General features: G+C 37.4%; 1 protein-coding gene across 9 annotated transcripts in view; it reads right to left on the bottom strand.

The window, feature by feature from the left end:
• CCSER2 (coiled-coil serine rich protein 2) overlaps positions 1-12,651 on the bottom strand; it is a 167,603-nt gene that overhangs the window by 54,636 nt on the left and 100,316 nt on the right. For all 9 annotated transcript variants that reach the window (XM_089897782.1, XM_089897786.1, XM_022562477.3 and 6 more), the window contains one exon: positions 7,586-7,781. In XM_089897782.1, coding sequence (XP_089753908.1) covers positions 7,586-7,781 — 196 coding nt within the window. The remainder of the gene's footprint in view (positions 1-7,585; positions 7,782-12,651) is intronic.

Below are 12,651 nucleotides of genomic sequence, written 5' to 3'. Positions count from 1 at the left end.
AAGCCTATTTATCATTCCTGCCTCTTCCCTAATACTCTACATTTTAACCATATCCAATTTATAACTAATCTTTAAGTAGGACACATACTTTTTCAATAGCCTTTTTTTTTTCCAAAACAGTAAATATATATTGTAGAAAATCAGGAATTAGAAAATGTAAATTTAAAAAAAAAGATCACATTTTCACCACCCAGGTATCATCACTTACCGCCTTAGTGCATATCCTTCTGGAGATATAGGTGTACAGATATATAGAGATAAAGATATATGATCATAATGCACATACTGTTTTATAACCTGCTTTTCTTCAGTCAACAATCTTTCCATTTCAGTAAAATTCCACCTCATCTAATACATAGGCCATAGTCAAATTTCTCCAACTGACCCAAAATGTCCTCTATAGTTATCTGTCCAACCAGTATCCAATTCATAATTTCACATTGCATCTAGCTGTCTCTTAAATTCCTTTTAAGGTAGCACTGTCACCTCCCTGTACTAAATTTTTAGGACACTAATAAGCTGAAGTGACGTCACTATCTCTCCTACAGAATTTTCAACCATTTGAATTTCTTTGGTTCCTTCCTTTCTTAATCTTCTATCATTTGTTTCTCCTATAAAAAGGAAGCTGTAAATAATGACTTGAGGAATTAAAATTAAATATTTTTGCCTAGAATATATTAAACATAATTCTGTGTATCACATGAGAAGATACACACTATCTGGTTAACGCAACTCAGTAGTGATGGGAAAACTAATCACTGGATTGGGGTGATGGCAATTTGATCTCTCCAATGAACACTTATGTGTTTTTCTCTTGCAACCATAAAGTAAGTTATACAACGTTACTTTGGCACTATATGAACTGTCTGGGAAAGCATCACTCTTTCACCTAATGGTTGTAACAATAATAATCTCGGCATAAATTTCATTTACGGAATTTAATTAGGGTTTGTAAAATGATGTTTCTCTAATTGTATCACACGTTCTACATTCATTTGCTGGCACTCTTCAGCAGAGATGAATTATCTTTCATGAAGGATCTCTTTAGTTACTGAAATATATATCCTACTATAAATGCAGCGTAAGTGCTTAATGATTTCCCATTAATAAACTTTTTTAGAGTAAAAAGTTGTATTAATAGTCACCTCAAAGTGTACCAAGTGAGCCCTGATTTTTCTGGTTTTCTCCTTGTTGAGTATCTTAGTACTTGTGGGTTTTCCCTCAGTCAATGCAGCTCCTAAGAACTTATGCCTTTGCACGTGCCAACTCCACTGATCTCCCCAGAATTCTTCACCTGATACACTCAATTTTCAGGAAGCAAAATATCAATGTCTCTAAAATGGCATACGGTGAATCTCTTCATCTCCATTCCCAGGGCATTTTCTCTATTGCACACTACATAAATATACCTCTGATATAACATTTGGTTGCACATCTTTTTCATTCCCTTCATGTCTCTTTTACAGGTAAGGACAGTATCTTACACCAGTGTTATTCACAGTTTGATTTGCAGAACAGTTCTGGTCCACAAACTGTTTCCTGTCTATGACACAGTAAAAAGCTTGGACCAGAATATAAATCAAGTAGTCAGTAAACATACTGTTTAATTTGGCTCAATTTTTTTCCCTGGTAGCAAGAATTTGTGGAAGAAGGATGAAATGTGTTGATGTCTATTCTGGTAAGAGCTACTTTAACTCTAGTGGACCAGGAACAGAAACTTCATGTACAAGTTACTTTGAATAGCACTGCTAATCATCAATTTACCGTTACTACCAGAAACACAAAAGGAATATAAACAACTGCTGGTAGAGAAAGAAGGCAGTGTAGCAGGAGTGGGGACCATGGGCATGTCAAGATATCCCTTCTAAGGTAAAGTATAAGCTGTTGAATCTGGATCTTCTTACAACCAAAAAAAAGATGTACAATGTCTAGTGGACCTCTTTGGATTTTGAATACAATATATTCTTCATTTGGATGTGTTATTTCAGCTCATTTACCAAGTGACTGGAATAGCTGCTAGTTTTGAGTAGGGCCCAGAAGACTCTGCAACAGGTCCAGGCTGCTGTGCAAGCTGCTCTGCCACTTGGGTCACACGATCCAGCCGATCCCCTGGTATTGAAGTGACAGTAGCAGATATGGATGCTGTTTGGAGACTTTAGCAGGCCTCCACTGGTGACTCTCACTGTAGGCCCTTAGGATTGTGGGGCAAAATCCATCCATCCTCTGCAAATAACTACTCTCCTTTTGAGAAACAGCTCTTGTTCTGCTACTGGATCTCAACAGTGACTAAATGTTTAACCTTGAGCCACCAAGTTACCATGCTACCTGAGCTGCCCATCATGAACTAGTATCATCTGACACACAAAGCCATGAAGTTGCGTGTGTACAGCAATATTCCATCATCAAATGGAAGTGGTATACATGTGATCAGTCCCAAGCAGACCCGGATGATACAAGTAAGTTACATGAAAAAGTGGCCCAAACGCCCATGATCCCTACTCCTGCTACAGCCTTTCTCTCTCAGCCTGTACTATGGCCTCATGGGGAATTCCCTATAACCAGTTGATAGAGGAAGAGAAGACTCAGGTCTAGTCTACAGACAGTTCTGTACAACATGCAGACAACAGCTGAAAGTGGACAGCTACAACACTACAGTCCCTTTCTGGGACATCCCAGAAAGACAGTGGTAAAGGAAAATCCTCCCAGTGGGCAACTTCAAGCAGTAAATCTAGTTGTTCACTTTGCTTAGAAGGAAAAATGGTACAGTTATATACCAATTCATGGGCTGCGACCAATGGTTTGACAGGTCAGGAGTTGGAAGGAATATGAGTGAAAAATTGGTGACAAGGAAATATGGGGAAGATATATATGTGGATAGACATCTCTGAATAGGCAAAAAATATGAAGGTATTTGTGTCTCATGTAAATGCTCACCAAAGGGTGACCTCAGTAGAGGAGGATTTTAATAATCAAGTGGATAGGATGACCCATTCTGTGGATACCAGTCAGCCTCTTTCCCAGCCACCCCTATTATCATCCAATAGGCTCATGAACAAAACAGCCACAGTGGCAGGGATGGAGATTATGCATGGACTCAGCAACACGGCCCACCTGGCTACAGTCACTGCTTAGTGCCTTACCTGCCAGCAGCAGAGATCAACACTGAGCCCCTGATATGGCACCATCCCCTGGATGATCGGCCAGCTATCTGGTAGCAGGTTGATTACACTGGACCACTTCCATTACGGAAGCAGTGTTTTGTCCTTATTGTCCTTACTCTGGATATGATTCATTTCCCACACTTGCAATGCTTCTGCCAAAACTACCATCAATGTGGACTTAAAGAATGCCTCCCGAATGTGGGTGGGCCTTATCCAATCTGCTAAGGGACTGAGTATAAGAAAAGGTGGAGTGAGGGAGAATTCACATTCTCTCCATCTGACTGTCTTTGAGCTGGGACACTGGCTTTTGGATTCTGAACTTACACCATTGACTCTCCTGGTTCTTAGGTCTTCAGAATCAGTCTAGAACTTTATCATCAGTCTCCTGGGTTTCCAGCCTAACAACTACAGATCTTGGGATTTCTCAGCCTCTATAATTATGTGGGCCAAATCCTTATAATAAACCTCTTCATATATTACATGTGTGTGTGCATGTAGATAGATAAATACACACACACACACACACACACACACTATTGGTTCTTTTTTCTCTGGAGAACCCAGACTAACACAAAAGCAATTCCTTCAGACTGGTAATAGATACTAAAGGGAAGTCTACAAAATGCAAAGGTGACTTCTACCTCTACTCCAAGCAAAATAAAAAAATCAGAGGTTTCTTCTCTGTAGAAACTGTAGCAAAACCTCAGAAGGAAAAATCCTCCACTTAGGAAGTACTGAGGGTCCACTGACATCCATCCATCACTGTGAAATGAAGCCAGCCAGTTGACAAGCCCAGCCCATGTATAAAGAGTCCTGAACCAACTTTTTCCCCCCTCACTCTTAAATATTAATAAACAACAAAGAATCATTAGACATCTAAAGAAATATTCCAAAAGAGAAACTAAAATAAACACAAAGAACAAAATGACCATTTAGAAAGAGATAATAATGTAGGGAACCTGAGAAATCTTAAAAAAGAACAGAAACAAGCTACTTAATATAGTTTACTGACAAAATAAGAACTGGGATATGAATAAGGAAAGGTATACAATAAAGAGTTCTTGGAAACTGGAAATACAATTGCCAAGATAATTCAACAGAAACAGGGAGCTGGAATATGAAGTTGAGGAAATATACCAGAAACATAATCAAACTCAAAGAAAAGGAATATATGCAAGAAAAAAGACTGAAAATTCGTAAGTTCTAGTTTTGACTACCAAGAATTCCAGAAAGAAACAGAAAACAGGGTAAAGAAAATAATCATAGAAATGACTGAAGAAAATTTCACACTACATGAATCTTCAAAAGCTCACTAATTACCCATACATTAAGTGGAAAACAAACAAACAAAAAAATCCCAGGATATCACTGTGAAACCGCAGAATGCCATAAATAAAAGACTAAAAATCTCCCAGAGAGACTAAAAACAGACAAAACAAAATGTAAAATGGATTAGAATGTAGTAGACTTTTCTCAGTGGCTAAACTGGATCTTAGAAAAGCAATGCCTTCAAATTTCTAAGGAAAAACTCACTTCTATCCCAGCCAAACTACTCCATCCCTGCCAAACTATTAGTATCAATTAAATGTGAGAGTAGATAAAAAGAGATTTTCAGTGACACATTAATTTTAAAAAATTTCCCACCCATTTGCCCTCTCTTAGGAAGTAAATTAAGGATATACTCCAGCTAAATAAGGGAGTAAGCTAAGAAAAAAGAAGATATGTTATCCAGGATATAACGGTTGAAATCCCAGAATATGACAAAAGAAGTCCCTGTATGATAGTTCTAAAGAAGCTTCAGATAGTAACCTGTTCAGATTAGAAAAGGCTGACTGAAGTGGGGAGAGGGACAGAAATACTGTTTTTTCATTAAGCCTCTCTATACTATGTGATTTTTTTAAGCCATGTATATGTATTACACTGAAGTTTTTAAAATTTAGTAACATTAAATTTTAATGTTACTAAATTAAAATTTAGTAACTTTAAGAGGGAATTGGACTTTCCTGGTGGCGCAGTGGTTGAGAATCCACCTGCCAATGCAGGGGACACGGGTTCAAGTCCTGGCCCAGGAAGATCCCACATGCCGCGGCGCAACTAAGCCCATGTGCCACAGCTGCTGAGCCTGCGCTATGGAGCCCGCGAGCCACAACTGCTGAAGCCCATGCGCCTAGAGCCTGTGCCCCACACCAAAGAGAAGCCACCGCAACGAGAAGCCTGCACACCGCCATGAGGAGTAGCCCCCGCTCACTGCAACTAGAGGAAGCCCATGCACAGCAACAAAGACCCAATGCAGCCAAAAAATAAAAGAGGCAATTATACAAAATATTGGACTAATTTAGCTTTTATCTTCTATTAGCATTTTGGGAAACTTTAAAGATGTCTTAAAAAGACAATTTTCTTCTCATAATTTGTTTTCACTGCGTGAACAAAGGATAAAGTCAATCTGATCAATGTGTACTATCTAAAATTTCAGAGGCCATAATGACAGAAAAGAGCCATTAAGATATTCACAGTTTTTCATAAAGTGTCTCAAAGAACAGTCTTCTATTTTTATGGTATCTATGGTTGGTTACCAATTCACCTATTCTTTCCTGAATTATGCTACTTTACTCATTATTAGAGGTGGCCTGGTCTTAATTAGATGATATTCAATCATGCTTCATGTTTCAGGGCAATACACCCAGACACAAAAGAGGCTATGTGGTAAAGCTAGTACAATGACTAACTCCAAGTAGATATTTAACATATTTTAGCTATTTACCACCTTTTCTACCTTCTCTTTCCTTTGTCTCTGAAGCTCCTAACAGAAAATCTTCTCCCAGAACCAGCAAGAAGAGAAATACTACGAAGAGAATCTATATCCTAGTTACAGTTAACCTAAGTTGTAAGCTTTATGTCTGTGTGTTTCAATCACTGAATCTCTTTCTGCCTCGAGAGGAGTACAAGAACCTCAGATCCGAAAAGGATCCTCCACTTTCTTGCTCCCGGCCTTAGCACAGAAAAGTGTCTTTTCAAAAGGTAGTTAAATATCTACCTTTTTGAATGGAGAAGAATAGGGACTTCCCTGGTGGCACAGTGGTTAAAATTCCGCCTGTTGGCGCAGGGGACACGGTTTGATCCCTGATCCAGGAGGATCCCACATACTGTGGAGCAAGTAAGCCCATGCACCACAACTACTGAGCCTGCACTATAGAGCCTGTAAGCCACAACTGCTGAAGCCCGCACGCCTATAGTCCATGCTGCGCAACAAGAGAAGCCACCGCAATGAGGCCCGCACACCGCAACAAAGAGTAACCCCCGCTCACTGCAACTAAAGAAAACCCGCACGCAGCAACAAAGACCCAACACAGCCAAAAATATAAATAAATAACTTTTTTTAAAAAAAAGAACCAAGCAAAAAAGAAAGAAAGAAAGAAAGAAAGAATGGAGAATAGTCCAGAGAATCCACAATCGAGTAATATAAAACAATTTACATGACTAACAGGATATTCACACTAATTGTAGTTACTAACAGAGGAGCCACAGTTCACTTCAAATAGCCTTTACTGAGTATCTATCTTGATGGCTGCTAGATGGTTTTGATGGCCGCCAGATGGTTTTGATGGCCACCGGAAATTCTAAGACTTGGTCCCTGATCATAAGAAGTTAGAATATACAATCCTGAGGAAGGTAACTCAGAATGTAAACTGAGAAGAAAATCCAGACTGTTCTTTCTCAACGATACTTTTAAGTTAAACTTGCCCAGTCTACAAAATACAAATATAGATTTAAAACTAAACAAAATATATTCCCAATTTAAAATTAGTATTTTATTCCTTAGCTTTCTGCTTTGCATTGGACTTTGTCTGTATGTGCTCTGTTCAGACAAAGAAAGTGCTATTGAATCAGAAGCCAGGTTCTACCATCAGCTCACCATGTGTCTTTGGACAACCATATCATCTAGCTTTTCTCCAAAAAAAATGAAAAGACTGGGGATGATTAAACTTGAAGGTTTCAAATAAAAGTGAAATTATATGATTATGTAAATTGCTATTCCTTATTTCTCACTTAGCTGAAATTATAGTAGCAGCCACTGAGGACTGAACACCTACTATGTTTCAGGTATTAAATCACTCAATTTACAACTACTAACTCTAACTCTCTCAACAAACTTACAATGTAGGTACTATAAAAACGAGGAAACAAGCAGAGAGTTTACCAAATATCACATAGCTCATAAATGCTGGGGGCTGTATTGAGGCCACCATGCAAAATCACACATTTTTTTCCTCTCAGAGAAGTTCCTATTATGTACTATTTAAACCATTATTTCTCCACAAATCTAAGTAGACATTAGAAATTCAACTATACTTTAAAAAAAAAGTAAAGTCAATCCATTTTGCAATTCAAAATATCAGAGCTGAAAATGTTCACTACATACTAACCTGATGCAGCAGCCGTTTCAGTTTGAGTAACTGAGTTTTTACAGCGGTGCAATCCTGAACCATGTGCCGGAGGGTCATCTCATCCAGTATCACTGTATTTTCTGGTACATCTACAAACATCTTCTGAGCCTGGAAAAAGGGGGTCCCTCCATAGCTTTCAAAATGGCCCAAAGGAGATTCTCTATAGGGAGAGCCTCTGGAAGGGCAGGGGAAGAGTTGGAGGGAAAACATATACAATATAATTTCAGAAAGAAATAAAGGTTATAAAATTATTACAGTGATTATTATAAATCATTTATCATTATCACAAAACCTTTGACTTTTACTCACTTCAGATACTGAATTTGTTTCCACTGAAAAGTTCAATCAATCCTAGTTGTCATTAACACAATTATCATCTACACTCCCTCCTCTTGTGTATTTTACACACTGGTTAAGTAAATCTTATTCCTTAGGAACTAGAGTAGGAACAAAATCCTCTGAGGAAAGGCCTTGCCTGGAAACAATTATACTTATTTTACTTTTCTGCACTGATAGTCTGATCTTTAGCTTCTAATTTTAATTACCCTCTTAAACTTCACATCTTTTTTAGCTGCATCACTATTCTACCCTCATTAATTCCCAGTTTGGACACACCCCTGGACTCCTTTGTCCTCAAAGTGCCAGCAGACAGTTAAGACAGATACACTGTTATTCTTTTGTTTTTACATTGTTGATAAACCATCTTTTCCAATAAAGATTAAACAAGGTTTCACAAAAGTCTTATACATACCACATATTTCCTAAACTGTCTTAAAAAAATTCTACTCTAAAAAAATTTAAGCTTCCCTTTAGTTTCATGCAATAACATACGTGCTGAATAAGAGGGGAAAAAAAACAACACAACTAGGGATAATGTGTTTCACGGATGTGAAAAACACAATGTTTTAACCGGAAGTCATAGCTATAGCAATTTAAAAATTACTGCATTCACATTACACATAATTCCAGGTGGTTTTTAAGACAATAGCTTGTTATATGTGTGAAATCTCAACATTTAAAGTAATACATTGAAAAAGTATTCTCTCCAATATAACGGCTACATTAACTTATTAGGATTAAAGTTAAATTCATGGATGCATTAAATTTCAAAAGTAGAAATACAGTTTCTATTAAATTTTCTAGCTTTTAACAAATATTCCCAAATCTCTAAATTCTCAAATATTCAATATGAGCTTGGTTTTCATAAGATTATTTTTCTCTGAAGCTACTTCTCATACTTGATTTCAGGCCTGATTTTTCTTTTAACCAAAGAAGAGATTTTTAAGAACCTTTAAATTGCTGATCCATAGATAAGAATTTCTTTACTTTGTTTTATTTTTACAGATTCAAAATATAGTTGAATTATTGAATTTCAAGTACTGATCAATTATTAGTAAGAATTTATCATCCATAACTGAATAGAGAAGCTATACACAAAGTGATGAAAAAATTTTTAAATAGTAAGACAAAAAGATAGAACCACCTGGCAAATGAATAGTAGAGACAAGAGTTATGGTTTTGGAGAAAAAGCTGACATACTTTGGGAAATTTTCTTGGGTAGGAAAGAAGCTGGGATGAACTATAAAGTGTGAGGTTTGAGTTGGACTGAAATGAAAGGTAAAGTTTTCTAGAAAAAGAAAATGAAAATAAATGGCACAAAAGTGCATGTTTTTCAGGGACAAGGAGACTCTTATACATGGCTTATGAGACTACAGACAGCCTGAATACAATTTATTCTTCAACTTCATCCCTCAATATACCTGCCTCCCTCAGACTGACTTCTTAATCCATAGGCAATTTCCTGAGACTGCCAAAGCACACGACAATCGCCCTCATCTCCAAACCCATGTCCTCAACCTCTCTGTACTCTTGGCCAATCTACCCATTCTGCCCTCCGCTGCACACTTGATCTGGAGAATGAAAACTCCTCTTCAATTTAAATTAGTTAGCTCTTCCTCAGGGAAAGCTTCCTTAATCCCCTAAAACAGCACTTGGTACTTCCACAGGTGTCCTTATAGAGCCTTCTGCTGGACTCCATCACAGTACTTGCCACAATACATTGCATTCATTTGCAATCCATGCCGAATGACAAACTCCATGAAGACACAGACTGTGTCTTCTTTTTTCTGTCAGAAACGACTTTTTGTTTGTTTATTTTTGTTGTTGTTTTTATTGAATGAGTAACAAGTATGAATTTTAACCACTAGGTTGGTTTTTCTTTTTAAGCTTCCATCTCTGAGATTCTAAAATTCTTTAGCTGTGACATGAAAAAGCACTACTTTAAAATTATAATCTGTAAGCAGTCATGTTAAAAAAGTTCCTGATAATAATCAAATTAAAATTACTTTTTATTTTACCAGGTAAGTAAGAGAAAAAGCAGAGAGGGAAGAGACTGAAGAAAACTGGTCTGTAGTCTACAGCATGAGAATCAGGAATACAATAATGGCTTATATTAGGTTTAGGCATAAATATGAACCACATACAAGGGACTAACGAATTAAAAACATTTCAAAGGAAGTGTCAACAGGGCTTGATCACTAACTGAATATGGGGACAAAGAACTGGCATCTAGAAAAGCCACAATAGTATAAAAGAGACAGCTCTGGCCTAGGATTGAAGTTTATATCTTGGCTGACAGTAACTAGCTATTAAAAATACTTAATATCGGGCTTCCCTGGTGGCGCAGTGGTTGAGAGTCCGCCTGCCGATACAGGGGACGCGGGTTCGTGCCCCGGTCCGGGAGGATCCCACATGCCGCGGAGAGGCGGGGCCCGTGAGAGATGGCCGCTGAGCCTGCGCGTCTGGAGCCTGTGCTCCGCAACGGGAGAGGCCGCAGCGGTGAGAGGCCCGCGTACCGCAAAAACAACAAAAAAAACTTAATATCTTCGGGTCATAGTTTCTTTAGTTCTCAGTGTTGTCCAGTGCCTACCAAATAAAGTTCATATGCCTTAGGCTGCATTTCAAATACCTCCACCATGAGACCCAAAACTAAACTTACATCTTCTCCTAGTCCTGATGTCCCTTAACTAGATAAAACTGTTTTATGACGCTTAACTTCTTTCACAGCATAAGTGAAAGAAATCTGCATAAATATCACCTCTAACTTGATGATAACTTGAAAACAGGGACTTATTCATTTTTATATTATTCAATTAATGCACAGATTATCTGAGCTCAAATCTCAGCTCTGTCACTCACTAGCTAAATAACACACAGGGCAAGTCACTTTATCTATGCTTCATTTTCCTGAGCTGTAAAATGGGGATAACAGTATTTATCTCATTAGGTTGGTATAAGGATTAAATGAGGTAATAATATATGTTAGAATGCCTGGAATGGTGCTTGACTTACAATAATTGTTAAATAAAAACCAATTACCATATATTATTATTATCAATAATTTCTAACTTCTCTATATTGAAATTTTTTTCTAACATAAATGTCAAAAGAATACTATAATGCCATATACCGCTCGCCTAGATTCAACAATTGATAAATATTGACACAATGCTTTATATCTATGTGTATATTTGTTGCTAAACCATATGACAATAAGCTGGAATAACATAATATCTCAATGAGGGCCATTTTAAGGTTGCTAGAAAAAATGAATATAATTGAGAAGGCTCAGAGGCAGAAGAAGACAAAAATGAAACAGAAAGCAAATACATAACGGAAGTTATTTTCAGAAAATAAAAGGACACTGTTAAAACAGGAGAAGAAACAAAATAAGATAATGAAAGATAATGAAGATTTTGAAATTTCACATTCTGAGATGATGCAGTTCACATAGGAAAATCTGAACCTGTGAAACAGAATGAGAGGTAAAAACATGAGACAAAAGAGGAATTACTGGATGTAGGTTCCTTAAAAAACTAAAAATAGAACTACCATATGACCCAGCAATCCCACTACTGGGAATATACCCTGAGAAAACCGTAATTCAAAAAGAGTCATGTACCACAATGTTCATTGCAGCTCTATTTACAATAGCCAGGACAGGGAAGCAACCTAAGTGTCCATCGACAGATGAATAGATAAAGATGTGGCACATATATACAATGGAATATTACTCAGCCATAAAAAGAAATGAAATTTGAGTTATTTGTAGTGAGGTGGATGGACCTAGAGTCTGTCATACAGAGTGAAGTAAGTCAGAAAGAGAAAAACAAATAGCGTATGCTAACACATATATATGGAATCTTAAAAAAAAAAAAAAAGGTTCTGAAGAACCTGGGGGCAGGACAGGAATAAAGATGCAGCCATAGAGAATGGACTTGAGGACACGGGGAGGGGGAAGGGTAAGCTGGGACAAAGTGAGAGAGTGGCATGGACTTACATATTCTACCAAATATAAAACAGATAGCTAGTGGAAAGCAGCCGCATAGCACAGGGAGATCAGCTCAGTGCTTTGTGACCACCTAGAGGGGTGGGATAGGGAGGGTGGGAGGGAGACACAAGAGGGAGGGGATATGGGGATATATGTATATGTATAGCTGATTCACTCTGTTATAAAGCAGAAGCAAACACACCACTGTAAAGCAATTATACTCCAATAAAGATGTTAAAAAAAAGAAAAGGAATTACTGGAAAAATACCTCATGTTAGGTTAACAGTCATAAATTTGTACTTTTGTACAAATTTTAACAATCATGGACTTCTAGTAGGGAAATTAGATCATGAAAGCAACAAAAGACTCCAAGCTGCTTTGGGCAAAACACTGGAAGGTTGGCAGTGTGTTTGCAAAGGCAGAACCTATGTGGCCAATCATAGGCCAAGACGGCTAGTGGATATGAAGAATTGAACCAATACAGGTATGGATGAAGGCAAAAATTATTTCAGTGGTTACAGAAGCATAAGAATGAAATGCCCACTATCATTAACATTATTTAACATTGTTCTATTAAGTACAGGCAATAAAATCAACAAGAAAAACAACACGATCAGAATAACTACAAAAAGGAATTTTTAAGAAATAAGCTTTTTTAAAACTGATTCAAACTTAATCCATATACAGTAGCAGCACCTGATATTCAACCCACACA

Source organism: Delphinapterus leucas, chromosome 16 (genome assembly GCF_059928025.1).
Source record: "Delphinapterus leucas isolate spDelLeu-1000000601 "Yukka" chromosome 16, BTC_Dleu_Yukka2, whole genome shotgun sequence".
NCBI lineage: Eukaryota > Metazoa > Chordata > Mammalia > Artiodactyla > Monodontidae > Delphinapterus > Delphinapterus leucas.
This window is presented reverse-complemented; position numbering and strand designations above follow the sequence as displayed.